Here is a 17,917-nt window from a genome sequence, read left to right on the forward strand (position 1 = left end):
TTTCCCCCTAGACTTGGAGGTATTTGTTTTAGAAATGTATTTTACAAGTTGACAAGATGTTCCATCAATATACGATTATTTTTTATACTATCATGATTATGCTCAATCAAAGGCTTGACTTTGGTTAAAAATGTTTTTTTAATTATTATATATTTGGTTCTTTATTCAGTCACATATCTGTCACCAGTATTCAAAATAAGTCAATTAATCAATCATGTATCAAGAAAGCAATCTCATTTGTGCTGGCAAACTTCTAATGTAAAGTTCTCTAAAATTACCAGATAATGATCAGGTTCTTCTTTAGAAATCATATTAAATGAAAACCTAATCAGACCAAAGTTTATGAATTTAAGGAAAACAACATGTTTTCCCCTATTCTTCCTGATGAGTTTAATATCATCTCCAAAATCCAATTTGACCATTTTGTAGTCAAAATTTTGTAGCCTTTGCAACTGTAATGTTTCTACTGACTAATAATGAACAGGACGTTACTCAGGCACAGGTCATTTCTATATTTTACTGTTAGCTGACAATCTACTCATATAAATGTTTATTATACAAAATGGCAATAGTCCAAACAAATAATTTAACATGTGAGTATTGTGTTCAGCTAAAATGAATTATAATTTTTCTGTTTTAAGGAATGACGCCAGAAAAATCATAACCTGTAATTCATGGAATCCAAAATTCTGTAACTTGGGCATAATTGTTGCAAATACTATTTCACTTGAACAAGATGTTCTGCCTTGCAGAACTGGTATTCAAGATTTTACCAGCTATGACTAAGAATGTCTTTGTGAATGATGAGAGAGAAAAAGAGAGAGAGAGAAAAAGAAAGCAAGAGAAAGAGGGTTGGAATCAGAGAGGGAGTAGCAGAGCCACTGAGGTACTGAGGGAGGCATCCAAAGCAGGAGATTTTTGGTTTTGTTTCTTTTTTGCGTTTTGCCACAGAGGAGAGCTGCTGGTATTTTCTCTGTTTTCCCTTTTGAGAAAGGTGAGTCTAATTTTACAAGTCTAAAACATGGCCAGAGGCTTTTTTCTGTTTCTCTGTGATACTGATTCTCTGTCCCTGCTGTGTATCTGACTCAACAGGTTACACCAGTTAAATGAATCTTTAAAAAAATCATTTTATGTTCATTGAGAAAAAAGAAATTGATTTAGAGATTAAATTATTTACATATTTATCTGATTCAACCACTTTTAGTAGGACTTTGCTTATATTATTTTTACGTTAATTTCAATTAAATGTATGTTATTTTGATGGTTATGATACACCAGTCTGAATTCTCAACAAAGTTTTTTTGAATATTCTGTATGTGTTGGTTAAAAAAAGATTAATTTTCTTGTTCTTCTAATATGGGTACGTATTCTATTGAAAATGTAAGGTTTGTCTCATATGTTATTCTTTTGTCAAAGGTAGGTCTCAATATTTGTATATAATATTTGTCATTGATGCATGAACTGCTATAAAAAGGTAAAAAATGGAAACGATTCCAAATTCCACATAAGAACATAGTTAGAGTTCTGTATTTTCATCAAACCTATTACCTTGTATTTTGCAACCTGTCAATTGCTTGCCTGAACAAATATGAGGCATTTGTGCTCCCTCTTCTTTTTGCTTTCACAACGTCTAGAACACTGGATTTTGTAATTAGTTTATACAAAACCAATAAAGCAATAGATTTTGTACAATAAATCAAAAGAACCTACATATTAATCTGAATAAATTCAATTTGATTTGCTGATTATTTGGTGACATCACAACTGTATTTTTATTGCAAATAATCCAACACAATTTTTCCTAATAAAATCTTCCTGTAGCTATCACCTGCCTGCCTCAACATGAACTTCACAGAGCAGATTTCATTCCTCTTCAGCTGCAACGTCAGCCCCAGTGAAACGCCAAAGCTCGACATCAGCGTCACCAAAAGTGAACCGCTGTCAGTTGCTGTCCCCATGACGATGTTTTACAGCCTCATCTTCTTGTTTGGCGTATGTGCGCTTTTCCAGACTCAAAATTGTGACTTTGCAACTCGTCAATTGAAAATGTATCAACGTGCTCCCCTTTGAATGTGTCACAGGTCGCGTTCAATAGTGTGAGCATACTGACCCTCCTCATGGATGCTCATATGAGAGTCAGCGCCATTCGTGTCTACCTTCTGAGCCTTGTTATTTCAGGTACCTGCTATGATTTATTACCTCCTGTGAAGTTCAATCACTCACACCTTTCACGGTGAAAGTGACATACGACATGTCGATGACCCCAAACGGAATCAAATTCATCACTATTGCCAAATCTCAACTGCTCATGCTTATAATTGGACTGAATATGTGATGTTGCTGTTGCACCTGAATGTCCCCCCTAAAAAAGGCTATTTCTATTCTAATATTCCAATTCTAATATTTTTCTGGTATTTTGCTGCTTTATGTTAAATTTAATGCTCCTTAGATGGCAATGGTAATGCAAAGCTGATCAATAACTTTTTATCAATTCTTACTGTTACAGACATTTTGCAGCTGTTGACCATCCCAGTCACTTTGTATCGGTATTACTGGGAGAGCTATCCATGGCGCCTTGGCCAAGCAGTGTGTAAAGTGTACTTCATGGTCCGTCAGATGTACTGTGCCACCACAAGCTGGGTTATCGTGACCTTCACCACAGAGCGTTACGCAGCTATATGCCACACCATGTGGTCCGTCTCCAGTCTGAAGGTATGAAGCTGATACAGCAAAGTTGCACCATTTGTTCTTGCAATTTGTCTTTTGTGTTGCCAATTTTGATTTGAAATTTGGAGTTCTTGCACAAAGAGCAGTCAGATCTATGCATGCGCAGTCCTTCTGCCCGAGCTGAGATCTCTGATTGGATCTCTAATTCTCTAATGAGTTGGATTGTAAAAATTAAATAACACATTTTTAAAGAAAGACATTTTAAAAATAAGGGGTTAACATGCAAGTACAGTTTTAAAACAGCCTTACTATAATAAGAGTAAATGGTTGTGCTCCTTTAGTTTTAACAGTATGATCAGAAATATTTAAAGACAAATCCATATTCCTGTCAGCCAGAGAAACTAGTTGCCTTTTTTCTATCATTTGAGTGAAGTGGCAATTTTGTACATCAATGTGACAAAACAGTGTGTACTGTGTTACTTCTCATTTAAAGGGCATTAATCCATAGCTTCTTAAAAACCTTTGCACCCACCCCCGTCTAATCCAGTTTTAAGAATATGTTCAAATGACGGATTTTTAATTGAAGCACCAGTCCCTTCTGCGGTATTCACCACCCTCAATACCCACAGTTTGATTCACCCTTAATTATCACATTTCTGGGCTCATTTACTTTTCATCCACTCAGTGTATTCCTCTGTGTGCATCAGTGAATAATTGTTTTCCATGTCTTGACTGATCATGATTACCACCTTGTGTCCCACTTAGCAATTAGCAATCGGAAAAAAAGGTTGATGAATTAAAGATGCAGTAATAACAGTGTTTTCCCACCTTTTCTCCTCTCCGTCCTAAAGAAGTCTCGACTGCCATGTCTTGTCACTGTGTGGATCGTTTCCCTGGTGTCCGCTGTGCCATTTGCACTGGTTTACGACCAGGCAAGAGCCTGCATCCTCGACTACACAGCAACCACACAAGAAGATGCTTTTAAAGTCTCCACCATGTGTGAAATGACAGAGCCTGATCCTGCTCATATCTACAAAGGAGCCTTACTCCTGAGAGCAGGGCTCTTCTTCCTGGTAAGATCAGTTTTTCGGGTCTCTGCTTCAGCATCAGACATGAGCACTAAATATTCTTATCTGACTACAGGTTCCCCTGGTCTCCATCTTTACACTTTACATGTTCATACTACTCCACCTACGAAAGAATGGTCGTCAAAGGAGAAACATGGGTCTTATGAGGCCAGATTTAGAGGGAAGGCGAGACATTCAGTGCCATCGGAATGGAAAGCTACTTTTAAATGAAAAGAGGGCTTTAAAACTAATGGGTGAGCAAAAAAAAACAATATGTTTTATTGCATGTTGGTTGTGGGAGTGCAGATGCAGTAAAGTGTGGTAAAGCTTAAACAGCAAGAGTGTTTCAACATGAACTATAACAGTAAATGTATATGTTTGCAATCAGTACTTTTAAGCATCTTAATGTTTTTCTCTTCTTAGGTGCAGTTGTGGTGTCTTTTTTTCTCTTCAACTTTCCAGATATTGCATCGTCACTCATGCAGGTGTATGTGGTTGTTTGGTCTGACAGAGTTCTTTCCGTCTATACTGTCCTGAAATCATATTTGTCCCTGCCGCTATGGTACATCAATGGTGCTCTGGACCCGCTTCTGTTCTGTATTTCCTCCCACACGTTTCGCAGGGCGTGCTGGAGAACATTGAGAAGGCTCAGACCACGCTGCTTCTTGAGGTACCGGGGTCTGTCTTGGTTGAGGACACAAAGTTCTAGTGAGGATGCAAGCACAATGGCCAAGGAGAAGATTGACAGAAAATTTTGCAAAGCAAAAAGCGACAAAAAAGAAAAACTCTGAAAAGAGAACGGATCAGGCGGATGTGAAGAGCTGGGAAAGTTCTTTTCAATGTTAGCTGCAACAAAAAGCACTCTGAACAATATGCTTTCTGCCATGCTCTTAGAGACAAAACGTATAATTTTCTGCTTTCTCTCACTTCCTTTTGTTCATGTAATATAATGTTGGAGTGTCACTAATGTAAAAAAAAAAGTTGATCACAGTTGTTACTTGAAAACGCTGTAAAAAATGCTTTCAATGGTTACAACTATGTAATTGTAAGATCCTACTTTGTAAAGTTATTTCGTTAATAGTTGGTTACACTGTTTAGTAATATTGCATGCCAATGGAGAAAAACTCCATCCTACTTTTAATGTTATGTACCATTAAAAACAATATTCTTTTCTTAACCTATTTTATGTGTACATGTTGTTATGGATGTTGTTATGTAAATGTTGTATATTATTATATAAATAATTATATAATTATAATTTTACAATTATATAATTATATAAATGTTGTTATGGATTAATAATGGAGTATATTTCTGATATAAAAATATTTGAGTGATAAACAAGCAAGAAATGTTTCTTTGAAAATGAATGTTTTGTTGATTTTCTTTTCTTGAATTACCCTTTAACTGAAATAATTATCATCCTGGCAATTTGAGCATATCTATTCATCAGAATGATCAATCAAGTAATCAAGCTTGAAACCTAATAGTTAAAAAATATTTCTGTTCATGTCCTTTTTGTGTTTGCTTTTGACAATAATGCTGATTTTTTTTTGCCAGTAAAAACACATGTATACAAAAAGCCAAAATAGCAACAGAAAAAAAACAGCAAGAAATATAAAATATCAAGCTCTTTATTCCCTACGGCTTTCAGTAAAGTACTTTTAGGGGCAAAGTTCACCTGAACAGCTTGATTTTGTTTTAGATTGCTACCATTGTGTGATAATGAACCATGTCTCTAATTTGCTGCCACCATAGTGTTGCAACGGAGGGAACATTTTATAAGAGAGAAAGCTTACTTGTCAATTCATAATTTATACATTTTTCACTCTTTCGTCCTTTCATTTTGTCCTTCCATCATTGAGCACTCTTTCATCCTTTTATAATAATAATAAAAAAATGAAATTATAGAAATACAGAAATTCATTTATTCTTGTTGTTCAGGCTGAACTGAGTTGAGTTTAAATGCTTCATTGTTCCTAAAGGCCAATCGATTTGCAGCAGTTAAGAAAATCTACAGACATCAGAAAACACCCACAAGAATTTAAAAAAGAAGAAAAAAAAAACATTTACAAAGTTATACCCGGATTGCAGACAGCACAGTTCATCTAGAATAATTTAAAAACCCAGCTAGCGCAAATAAAAGACATCAAGTGCTGGTTTGATTTGACCCTTTTGGCATACTGTAAGTAAACCTCTTTATTGAAGGTCAGCCAAAACTTAGCGTGCAGAGGACGGCGAGGGTTTTTATGAATCATTGTTGCCCTCTCACTGACTCTCGTTCAGAAGATTAGATTGAGGTCAAAGCATCACATACAATCTATGTATGGAAGTGCATACAGATATAGATTTAATGCATTTATGCTAGTGTTTAAATAGAGCAATATTAATATATAAAAAGAGGAACCATCCACTTGAGAGAAATGCAGCAGAAATAAATCTTCACGTAACCTCAACAAAGATTGAGTAGAAAATTTTTTATTTATATTAACCAGATTTGAAGCTATGGGAGAAAAAAGAGAAATCTTTTTCATTTTCTGGATAAAATGAAAAAGATTTAATCGTGTTAGGTTACACGGGTTATTGTGTGCCTAACTGTAGACAACAGATGTTTGCAAATTCTTTCCAAAATTTGCTATAATGAAAATGTTCTATCAACATTTTCATTATGTTGATAGAACATAATGGCATCTTACTGCATGTAAAATATGTTAAAGAGTAAGTTGGGTTGACAGAAGAAATTCTGAAGACAATTTGAAAAAGCCGTTTAATGCAATGAGTATTTAAAAAAATGTTTTTGGTTTGACAGAGTTAATTTGAAATTCTATCATGTGTCTTGAATAAATAAATCCACAGCTCTTTAATTTAGTCAGATATATAAATGATAAGTAATCACAGACTTCAGCATGGATATTCATCAGGTTATATTTTCCCATTTTAGATTGGAATATTTTTCCCCTTCTCAGCAGCTCTATTATAAAATGAAATTAAATTACATTAGGCTCATATAGTGTTTTATCTTCACTCTGCAAAAGATTTAACAGTATTCTGTTAAGTTACAATTTGTTTAACGTCAGAAGACTGAATCATTTTCTTTGGTTGATAACAATGCAAACAGTGGTGGAAATAAGTATTCGATACACTCTTTTTTTTTTTTTAGATTTTTCTCGTTACAAATAATGGAGGTGTCAGTAATTTTCATCATCAATTGTGAGACAGAATAGAAAAAAAATCACACTGATATTTTCTTTAATAATTTGCTTTTTTTGCATGAAATAAATAATTGATTAATGCAATTTAATCAGAAACTAAACTTTTCTTACTGATGGGTATCATCTCTGTGTAACTAATTTAAGACAGATATGTTACAAGTTAAATTATTTTTTTGTTTTGAAGCACAGGTTGCAACTTGGCAGGTTTACTGCCTTCGACTGGCTCACTTCTTACTAAGGTGTGTCACCATGGCAACTTTCATAGAGGGGCCTGCACGTGTTGAAGCACAAGCTCATGACCAATCCATTTTCTGAGAAAATGAAACATCAAAATACACAGGTACGTGGACAGTGATGCTTGAGGACTCCTTCTATCAAAACTCATTTCTCAGTAAAAAATTATATTTTTATTGGAAATATTTTCTATTCAAAGTCAGAAAAGAATCATTTTCTAGCAGAGTCAAAGGTTGCTTTCGATGCTTTTTAAATACTACAAAGTTTTTTTTTTGTTTTTTTTATCACAAAAACCCAGAGCAGGTAAATATTGGCTGCTGAATGTATTTGAAATCAGTGTTTAATTGGCTCAAATTTATAGAAAAATACAACACAAAAAATACCTTCAGTGGAAAAATGTGGTAGAGAAAAATATGACGTACAATACAGACCAAAAGTTTGGACACACCTTTTAATTCAATGAGTTTCCTTTATTTTCATGACTATTGACATTGTAGATTCACACTGAAGGCATCAAAACTATGAATAACACATGTGGAAATATGCACTAAACAAAAAAGTGTGAAACAACTGAAAATACCCCTTATATTCTAGTTTCTTCAAAGTAGCAACCTTTTGCTGTGATTACTGCTTTGCACACACTCTGCATTTTCTTGATGAACTTCAAGAGGTCGTCACCTGAAATGGTTTTCACTTCATAGCTGTGCCCTGTCAGGTTAATAAGTGGGATTTCTTGCCTTATAAATAGTCATAAAAATAAAGAAAACCCATTGAATTAGAAAGGTGTGTCCAAACTTTTGGTCTGTACTGTATATGAACCTCTTCATTCATATTCATTTTTGTGCCAGGTTTCCTTCTTACTTTGGCTGCAACAGTTCAGACTGAACACTAATCATTAGTGTAATTTTAAACTCAGCCAAAACTCCAGACTATAAATTTTATGTAACACATAATTAGAAAATTTTATTTGAATGTAATGCAACACTGATCTATGAATTGCATTGTGAATATATTATTTTGACAAAGTTTGTGCATTTAACCACGTTACATAAGTAATGCAGTTTAAACATGTTTCATACAGCTTATGCAGTGCAGGTTGGATTGTACATTAACAAGTGAAAAAAAGATATGTAAAATAAGCAATTTATGCAACTCATTATAAATGATATTTGTCTAAGCCAACAAGGCTTACACAAACAGCAGATGGTGTAGATTAGCACCTCAGAGAATGACAATCATTTTAGAATTGAATTTAAAGATTTAATAGAAGCCAAATAATGGCAATTTATTTTAATCTCTGAAAAGACGGGATAGTTAAAGAATCCTTTGTTATTACACTTGGAAATATCTAAATAAAATTCAACTAAGCTGTATGATTTTGGCTTCTCACATTTTGTTATTAGTGTAAATTGAGGAAGATGAATTGCCACAGAATTTCAAACCGGCCATGGTCTTTGATGATGAAATAACTTGGCAAATCAATCTTTTGCAAATTTTACAAACATACATACATCGTGGGATTTGTAGCTTGTAAAATGCCAAATAAAACCTAACAAGCATTGTACAAACTAAAAAAGTAAACGAGCTCTGAAACGAACTTTTCATTTGGCTCTTATGCCTTATAGATGGATCGGGGTCGAACGTTTCGGCTCTTCGAGCCGGCTCTTTGAAGTGAACGACGGGGGCGTGCTCTTCAATGAGAGCCGTTCTTCATTAAAAAGAGCGGGGCTGCAAAAACACCAGCGCAGAGATGTAGATTTATGCTAGTAATTCCCCCCTTCGCACTCACACGCAAAAGTATATATCATATAAAACATTCTTATTTGCCAACTAAGTTACATTAATGTATGAAGCTGCAGATGGTCACAAACTAAGAGCCGTTTATGACAGTCTTTTTTGAGAGCCGGGCTACAAGAACCGGCTCTCTGGAAAGAACCGAAATTCCCAACACTAGTGCCTTAACGGTCGTTACGTACGTTACGTCGTGGGCGTGACCATCATGAAGCCGCGGAAGATTCAAAACGAAGATGGCGACTGAAAATAATTGTCAAAACACTGTGAAGCTTGATAGAAGGTAACACATTTTCAGTCATTATATAAGTGAATTAACAGACTACAGTAGTAATATGAAAACAGTATGCTTCCTTAAATGGTATTGAAAGTATATAGTATTATCTTGTACTATTAAAATCGTTACATAAATAAATGCATGTTAGCCCTATCTAGCTTAACCAAATAACCTAGCAACAGCTGGCAGACTGATAGGTATGCTCGGTACCTACTGCAGCCGTTCATTTTTGGAAGCTTTCTGTTAAATATAATAAGCTGATGGCGTTAATGTCTGTTTCTTTACAGGGAGACAAATTGCAGCGTGTTCCTCTGTCACGAAAAACCAGACGCGAACCAGCCTGTGATCTTTAACCCGGACTTCTTTGTGGAGAGGTTTAGGCATGAGCATCCGCAGATTTTCGCGGATTTGGTGCTTAGTAATATTACTCGGCTCATAGATCTGCCAGGGGACGAGTTCGCCCAGCTGACTGGAGAGTTGGTGCCGAAGGTGCCGACGTCCACCGGGTTTCTGCGCTCCTTCAACTTCCGCAAACGGAAAGGTTAGAGGTGTTAATGTGCACAGGTTTTGGGATCAGCTACTTCATACAAATGAGTTGTGTTTTCCTATAATAATACATACAGGTAAACATACTCCAACTTGTTTACATTTTGGCTGCATCTTACTTCTGCCTAAACTATTGTGGTACCTAAACTACCATGAGATATTTAGTTCATTATTACACGGCTGCAAATTCAACTTCATAATGATTAAGCTCGTTCTTTGGTTCTTTCTTTACGCATGGCCTTCTGGATGGCTTTTTTGCACACTCTTACGCACACAAATTCAACATATGAAAAGATGATTTATTTGTCATACACGTTATAATGTTCTTTATTGTGTTGCTTGACAGAAAAAGGAGTGATATTTGGAGCGCCCTTAACTGAAGAAGGAATAGCTCAGATCTGTCAGCTCATTGAATACCTGAGTAAAAGTAAGTTTAAATGCTGTCCTGAAAGGAGGGTTATGGCATCATAATTACATACAAACATTATACAGTCACGATTGTGTTTTAGTAACTTTTTATTAACACCTTGATGTGATGAAACTGTATATGTACAGCCTTGTAAAAGTATTAAACCTTTCTCAAAAATTACATATTTAACAAATAATATTTAATAATGTTTGTGAAATAAATTAAACAAGAAAAATCTAAACTTTGTTGGACCAATTTCTCAATTTAATTTCAAAGGCCATTTATCATCTGCCCTGTGCATTACAATTGTATACACTGCTTGTGACATAAAATCCTAAAAAATACGTAGAAGTTTGTAATGGCTAGATGCAATCTGCTGGGTTTCCTTAGATATAATTTTTTTAAAACTACTTTGAATAATTAATTGAGAATACTCTAGGACCAATTGGAATTGAAATGATTATTATTAATTTTTTTTCCTTGAGATTACATTTGTTATGAGTTGGTGCTTTATAAATTAACTAAATTGAATTAAAAATAGTGCAAAGCAACAATTGTGAAATAGTTGACGGAGGTATGAATATTTTTTCAAAGCACTATGCATATGCTTCCCAACATAAAAAAAATACCATATATCATTACTTTTTGTTTTAAAACTCAAGATTAAATCTTTGACTTGATGTGTGGGCAGAGTTTAATTTGTTTGTTCTTTGACTATTAGAGTTACGTTAATCAAAAATTAAGACACCATAACTTTCTTTATGAACAATAAGTTACTATGAGGTCATGGTTTATTTCTAGAAAAGAATGATGTCACTTGCTGAAAGCGGACACTAGAAGCAAATGCATGAGTAAATAATTTATCTGAAAGCACTTTGCTCTTGCTGACTCTCTCCCTCAGCTTCATTCACCACATCTCGTCTGCCTCTTTCTCTGCCCCTGTGTGTTTGTCTTCATCACTCTGTGTCCAAAACGCCCACACACTCCCTCCTTACTCCTTCCTCCCCTTTGCTTATCTCTCTCTTTCACTGCTCCCCAGACCTTCATGTGGAGGGTTTGTTTCGGGTGCCAGGCCACAGCCTGAGGCAGGCGGCCCTAAGGGAAATGCTGAACAACGGCACCGAGATAGATCTGGAGACAGGTGACTTCCATCCCAATGATGCCGCCACTTTGCTCAAGGTGTTCCTGGGAGAGCTGCCAGAGCCTCTGCTAATGCATAGACATTACCATGCTCACCTGAAGATTGGAGGTATTTGTTGAATCACACAGAATTTTGGCCCGTTTTGGTTTTTTTTTTTTAAATCATCTTTTTCCTTTGCTTTGTCCAGAGTTGACTTGCTTTGATGAAAAGGGAAATAAGACTAATGTCCCTGATAAGGCCCGCCAGATTGAGGCGTTTCAGCTGCTTTTTATGTTGCTCCCACCGGCCAACCGGAGCTTGTTGAAGCTGCTGCTGGACTTATTGTACCACACGGCCCGCAGCCAGAACATGAACAAGATGTCTGCTATTAATTTAGCGACAATGTTTGCTCCACATATCATCTGGCCCAAAAATGTGAGGATCTTCTCAAATATTGAAAGTATTTCAGAAAGTTTTCTAGAAATTTCTTATTATATGTTTTTTAATATATTCTGATTCTGATGCAGGTGACAGCAAGTGATCTCCAGGGAAACATAGAGAAACTGAATAATGGGGTGGCGTTTCTCATTCGACACTCACAAAAAATGTTCAAGGTAATCCACTTAGTTTGCTGCTTAATTGAATAGAATGAATAGAGTTATGTACATTATAAATGTGTCTTTTATTTAGGCCAATTTTGCCCAAGGTGAGAATCGAAAGTCATCCATAAACTAATGCATGTTTAGTAAAATGTGCAGATTGTGTTTAACTGCCGATCAAAAGCAGCGTCTTTGATTTAAACACAAGGAAGGTGGCCTTGTGAAATAGCCTTTGTTCACAAAATGTCTTTTTAAAGCTTTGTCTTTTTTCATTAGCAACTGTTTTAGTTATCAAGTTGGGATGTTGCCAGGGTTACAAGAAATACAGACCTTAAAGAATATGAACTGAGAATTGGCACATAGAGAAATCAGAGAATGCTCTTCATGAGTCAGACAACAGTGTTTTGTAAGTTATGTTTAGACTCACTAAGATTCATTTTCAGACGTTGAGAGGTCATGATTGTCTCAAATGTTTTTGAGTAAGAGCTTTTGTTCAAACTGCTGTATATTTGGCATCCTAATCCTTCACTGTGGCCATTTTCAGCTTGTTTGTTGTGAAACTTCTGTGCCTTCGGCCAGGTGTCCTGCATGCAGACACACAAACGCACTGAAGTCAGATTATTTACTCTCCCTGATAAGCTAGGGTCATCCATTCGAAGCCATCAAGTCCTATCATCCTGCTGTGTAATAAAACATTCCCACCAATTTGTTTAATGCACACTCTGAAACATCCGGACATGACGGATGTGCGCTGACATTAAGTCAGTCGTGAAGTCATTAAAATTCCCAGCGGCAGCTACATTATTTCAGAGCCATCTCCATGCAGGGGGTTTGTTTGTTCTTCAAGTATTTAAGAATGAAACGATTGAAAGACTTAACATTTAAGTAAATGCCAAGATACAGATATTCTTAGCTGAATATTGCTTTATAATAAAATGAGCAGCCTTACCTTACTGATGTCATGGCTGACCTGTGTTCTGATCACCTAAAACCTTTCTATTTTTCTTTCCAATGAGTTGACTTTATTTTGTCAAACAGAGTCTCAGGAAGCTTTAACTTTCTTTCCATTTTAAAATACCTCTACAAATCAAATAGTGAAGTCTTTATATGTTTCTAAATTCTGTGTCATAAACTGAATGATTCAATATGTGTGCATGCTTTGAAATGTCAAATGTATTCTGTTGACTGCTTTTGGTGCCTTTTATGTTTTTGCTGATAGTGACTTAACGCAGTGCATAATAAATGAGATTCATCAGACTCAGACTTTATTGCAGATATTTTATGTCGTTTAAGGCACCTGTCTATATCAAAGAATATGCTCGATTATTCTACACTGGATCCAAAACGCTTCAGTCAAATGTAAGTATGTTTTTTTTTTTTCGTCTTAATAGAGAAGTTTGTCGCACTGTTCTGGATCTGTTTGTGAACTCAGTTCCTCATTCATTGTCATTTTATCTTCACTTACTCAATTTCACAGTCATAAACAAACCGCTCCTTACCCATGTCCTATAGCTAAAACAATGGCTAATGCTGTACAAGTATTTTTATGAATTATTCAGGGAAATATTCATAATGTTCTATTTATGTTGAATTTTTGCCCTTACTGTACAATGTGTTTTTTTTTTTCTTTATTCTGTTTTCACATGTGATTTATTCTCATCTTGATGTAAATCTACTTGTGTTGATTGCTTTTCACTTTACTGCTGTTGCACAGGAATTTCCCCATTGTGGGGAAATAAAGTATAATTCTAATTTTTTAGATGTTTGCAATACTGCTTGATTGAGTTAAGATTTTGACCAGTTGAATGTCAGTTGTGTGTGCAGCATGTTATAGGACATCTCTTGACTTTTCTAGGATGACCTGAATCTTTCTTCAGGAAACAAAACTGGCTCTATTGCTGCGATTGCAGCTCCATCACCTTCTCCCTCTATGAGGTCAATCGCAGGTGAGACCAGCAGCACCAGCAACATCAAGCCTTCTGAGAATCAGAGCTATACTGAGTCATGTCTCAGAGAACTCTACAAGCAAGTCAACAGCATGCCAGAGTCTGCCAAGAAGAAAAAACTCATCAGACGGGTAACTTAATGGGACTTTTCAGAGGACAAATTAAACTAAGAAAAAAAAACAACTATGCATTGAACCTCTTTAAATTGATACTTTAACGTGGTGCCATCTTCTTCGTAGTTTGAAAAGCAGCCTGACTCGAATTCCTCTGCAGAGACACGAACTCCGTTCATCAGGAGACACTTTCGTTCTCGTTCTGTAGGTGGAATTATCAAGGTTGGCGGACGAGCTTTTATTCTATTGCATTCTCTTTGATGCTTTAATCAATATTTTCATAAATAACTCATTATTATGTGAAAGACATGATTTGCGTTTTCCACTTACGTAGCAGAGGAAGGCACTGGGAGGCCAGGCTTCTACAGAGAGAGAAAACGGCACACTGCAGAGCATTCCTCCCAGATCCTGATGATGGGTAGATTATGACAAAACACCCACAGGGAGAAAGTGAGTATAGCAACATTCAGCCTCAAAGTGAATGTCTTCTATTGAAATTTACAGGCATCGGGTTGAAGAGGCTGAATATTACAGTGGTACTCTTTGTAGAAAATCTTTAAAATCATTTACCACATTGGTGAGTCTGTTACTCAGAGGGAGATTGTGGATAAAATCCCACGTAGATGGAGACGTGTGGTGAAATACTTCAGTAATATTTCTTTTTCAGTTAGGCTGAAATTTTCCATAATTACTGACATTATATTAATGCATTTGTCCAGTTTTAAATGCTCATCGGCAACTTTTCATTCTGTATTCATCCATCTGTAGCTGACAACTGTAAATTATAGTTGCTTTCAGCTGAAGATTTGACAACTAATCAACCCCTTTTCATCCTCTCTGCCAGGAAGAATTGCTATTAAAGGATTGTGCTCCCCAAGACCTTGGGAACGTTAGGCGTTTTATGTGCTGTTATAGTTACTATCCTCTCTTTTTGTTTTTTGTTTTTTTCCTTTAGTGTGGATACTACCCCCCCCCCCCCCCCCCCCCCCCCCCCACCCACTCTTTGAGGTTTTATAAAACCCCAAAGAATATCTTTGCAGCTTGCTAATTTAACACAACAGTTACAAAGTAACAGTGGGGATGCTGATGTTGTGTATTTTGGGTCAGTCAAGTGTAATGTTTTTAAGCTGCCAAGAATTTTGTGATATTTTATTGAATTTCAGTTCATAGATTATTATATTTTGCTGTTGTTTACATGGCAAAACCTTCACTGTTCTTCCTCAAACGTCTTAAGAAACTGTGATGTGCTAATTTTCTGTTTGTAATGTAGATGTTGTTGGACCAAAATTCCCCTTTCAAAGATGTGCCTTAAACTGTCTGTCTTAAGTTATTGTAAAGATGAGTTCCTATGCAACAGGGTTTCTTTTTACAGTAAATATGTACAAATTTTAGGAGGATTGATTTACATTTGTTTAAGATAAAGACTTCCATATTTAGAAAGTGAATACTTGTGAAGGGAAGATTAAAGGAAAGGTGACAGAATATTTTTTATTTTTTATTCCTTTAACAAAGTCGTGTGAACACTTTTTTTTTGTTTTTGTAATGCTACTGATATTTTAAACTGGCATTTCTTTTTAGTTCCTACTTTTAAGATTTTCCTGAGGCTATTTTGTATCTCTATGCATTAACTACAGTTTGGGATTTTAAAGCGGTGTATTTACTGTTTTTATGTATGCTTTTATCTTTACTAATTCAATGGACTTGAAGCAAAATCAATTGTTTTCTTTTCTTCTGAACACTATCATACTTTTGTAAATTCAGGTGTTTACTGAAAGAGTTTGAGCTGTTATCACTTTTGAACTGAGTAATACTCGCTATAGTAAGCTGTTACCCTTTAATTATAATGCGATTACTGCTGCTTGGCCACATGGTGCTTCTGTAGAGCTACGCAACTTACTGTAATACAGATGTTTTCCTGAATCTCCTTTTTATTTAAATACATTTTGTAAGCATTTTGTTTTTTACTTTTACATGTTTTTGAGTGTGCTATTGTGTGAAGTCAGGTCCTGCACTTTTTCTTGCAACCACAAGGGGGTGCTGTTTAGTTACAAATGGTTATGAGGTAGGAACCTTTCTACACAATATGTTGCTTTTGGAGATGATCGCTCAGCCTTCCTGCTTATTGTTATCCACGCATGACCCAGTATGTTGTTGCAAGCAGTAAGATGTTTGTTAATGTTAACTGTTTACAAATGAATTATTAATTTGATGTCTATTGTGGTAAAATTACCAAGGATAACAAAAAAAAAAAAAAAAAAAAAACTGACTTATTCCTTATTGAAAGCATTAATAGATTTTGTGGGCAGTGAGACCAACTTTCACCAAATGTTAAAGTTTGTCCTTTTCTCAAGTTCTTCGCATAAGCGGCAGCCAGCTTCAGTAAAGCAAAGCAAGCTTTTACAGCTGGAGCGTCATATTTCTTTTGTCAAATCGAAAACAGATTGATGTCTGTGACCTGAGTTCTCCATGCTCTAATAAACTCCACTTAAAATGCGTTCTTGATTTTTGCTGTGTATTTATTGTTTTGTCTAAATGTGCTAAGTCTGTCAAAATGATCAAATATATCATAATGGACGTTGTCAGGAAGCCACTCTGTTATATATCTGATCCATGGTTTGCAGACATAAGCTATGCCTTCTGTTTATCACATGTCACAGTTGAGCACAGGGGAGAAGCATCTTTCTTTGTCCTGAGCAACTTTTCTCATTTTGTAAATATGACTTGTTAGAAAGTGGCTTGCTTGTATAAAATTTTGAATCGGCAGAACAAAAATCAGTTGTAACTCGCCCTTTCAGTCCCCTTTGTTTGAGGTCTTGTGTTTTGCAAACATCTCCTCTGCCAGACAGTTGTAATTGCTGCCATGTTGTCTCATTGCTTTGCTTTAAGAGCCGAGAAGTCATTCTTCTGTACTTGTGTGCATTCCTATCAACTCTGTGAGAGCGGAGGGATGTTTCTACCCCCCATTACCGCTAAATACCACTGTCTCCTCTTTAATTAGCAATTCATAATGGGAAGATCTACACTGAAGTGACATTTTTACAAGGACAAATGGAGCTTTTTTTCCCCCTGTGCATGTGTATGTTTTATAATATGAATATCGTTGGTCGCATAGCATTGCATTCCAATTTTTTCCATCTCTACATTACTTTTGTACCACTTGTAAGGATCATCCACAGAGCATATTTAGACCTCCTGCTTGACCTCAATGAAGATGGCTGGAGAGTCTTGGGGACTCTGCACTTTATGCATTTGTTTTCATCACATAAGATGTTCTTCATAAACAGTCATTTTTGATTTCAGCTAAAATTCATGCATTATGATTCTAGACAGCGTTCTTTGTTCTCATGGTTGTCATTCCATTGTGGGGTGAAGCTTTGCATGCAAACTGCTTTTCAAACCCAGTTTAGAGTTTTTTTTCCCTCAAATTTCTCACAATATGTTCCCTGTTTTTTATGTTACCATTTATTTCACACTGTGGATAACCATGACCAAAATACCCTGAGTCATTGAGATCTTGTTTTGAACCCACATCCAAAAGTATAGATTTGCACTTTCACAAAGTGCAAATTTGACCTTGTAAACAGTTTCTCTGGAAGCTATAGTTACACTCTCAACAGCAGACAGGCTCTAATATATATGCTTCCTTCACTAAATGTCGCTCTGTGATGATATGAAGACGTCCTTTTAGGGGAATAAAATCCTGCAAATGCTGTTCATTGTTCACTGTTTTCCATCTCAGCAGAGCTCGCTCTATCCAGCTCTTGGTTTTTAAGTCTCCTTTTGGACTCAAAAATGCTTGGTTCTGGCGCTGAGACTGGGATTGTGTTCCAGTTGCATTAATAAATTAAAATAGCAGGTATGAGTATACTGGAGCTTTTTTATTTGAATGGTTTAACTATTCTGTCTGATTACGGAGTGCTTTAAATTGAACGTTGA

The 17,917-nt window shown here is 35.8% G+C and overlaps 2 protein-coding genes across 4 annotated transcripts; both read left to right on the plus strand.

Moving 5' to 3' along the window:
- The first annotated feature begins 817 nt into the window (after positions 1-817).
- On the plus strand, positions 818-4,915 carry LOC116712701 (pyrokinin-1 receptor-like). 2 transcript variants are annotated; one of them, XM_032552520.1, is made up of 7 exons: positions 818-994; positions 1,822-1,992; positions 2,082-2,178; positions 2,507-2,712; positions 3,519-3,740; positions 3,868-3,988; positions 4,158-4,915. In XM_032552520.1, the coding sequence occupies exons 2-7, from the start codon at positions 1,843-1,845 to the stop codon at positions 4,523-4,525; spliced, it is 1,164 nt and encodes a 387-aa protein (XP_032408411.1). In that variant the 5' UTR covers positions 818-994; positions 1,822-1,842; the 3' UTR covers positions 4,526-4,915. The 2 variants fall into 2 exon arrangements, with proteins under 2 accessions (XP_032408411.1, XP_032408410.1); XM_032552519.1 differs by having other exon boundaries at positions 830-994; positions 3,811-3,988.
- A 4,246-nt stretch (positions 4,916-9,161) lies between these two features.
- LOC116712523 (rho GTPase-activating protein 19) lies at positions 9,162-16,476 on the plus strand. 2 transcript variants are annotated; one of them, XM_032552289.1, is made up of 11 exons: positions 9,162-9,254; positions 9,536-9,789; positions 10,141-10,221; positions 11,243-11,452; positions 11,532-11,758; positions 11,851-11,937; positions 13,216-13,281; positions 13,778-13,999; positions 14,108-14,203; positions 14,316-14,431; positions 14,826-16,476. In XM_032552289.1, exons 1-10 carry the CDS (start codon positions 9,208-9,210, stop codon positions 14,391-14,393), a joined length of 1,368 nt encoding a protein of 455 aa, XP_032408180.1. In that variant the 5' UTR covers positions 9,162-9,207; the 3' UTR covers positions 14,394-14,431; positions 14,826-16,476. The 2 variants fall into 2 exon arrangements, with proteins under 2 accessions (XP_032408180.1, XP_032408181.1); XM_032552290.1 differs by having other exon boundaries at positions 14,937-16,476.
- The last annotated feature ends 1,441 nt before the right edge of the window (positions 16,477-17,917 follow it).

The sequence above is a fragment of the Xiphophorus hellerii genome, chromosome 22 (assembly GCF_003331165.1).
Source record: "Xiphophorus hellerii strain 12219 chromosome 22, Xiphophorus_hellerii-4.1, whole genome shotgun sequence".
Taxonomy (NCBI): Eukaryota; Metazoa; Chordata; class Actinopteri; order Cyprinodontiformes; family Poeciliidae; genus Xiphophorus; species Xiphophorus hellerii.

Excerpts from the sequence above, each read along its gene's own strand:
- LOC116712701 (XM_032552519.1), top strand. The coding sequence starts at position 1,843 with ATGAACTTCACAGAGCAGATTTCATTCCTCTTCAGCTGCAACGTCAGC. Across the intron at positions 1,993-2,081 it reads GCCTCATCTTCTTGTTTGGC|GTCGCGTTCAATAGTGTGAG; the intron begins GTATGTGCGCTT and ends AATGTGTCACAG. Across the intron at positions 2,179-2,506 it reads TCTGAGCCTTGTTATTTCAG|ACATTTTGCAGCTGTTGACC; the intron begins GTACCTGCTATG and ends TTACTGTTACAG.
- LOC116712523 (XM_032552289.1), top strand. The coding sequence starts at position 9,208 with ATGGCGACTGAAAATAATTGTCAAAACACTGTGAAGCTTGATAGAAG. Across the intron at positions 9,255-9,535 it reads ACTGTGAAGCTTGATAGAAG|GGAGACAAATTGCAGCGTGT; the intron begins GTAACACATTTT and ends GTTTCTTTACAG. Across the intron at positions 11,759-11,850 it reads ATATCATCTGGCCCAAAAAT|GTGACAGCAAGTGATCTCCA; the intron begins GTGAGGATCTTC and ends ATTCTGATGCAG.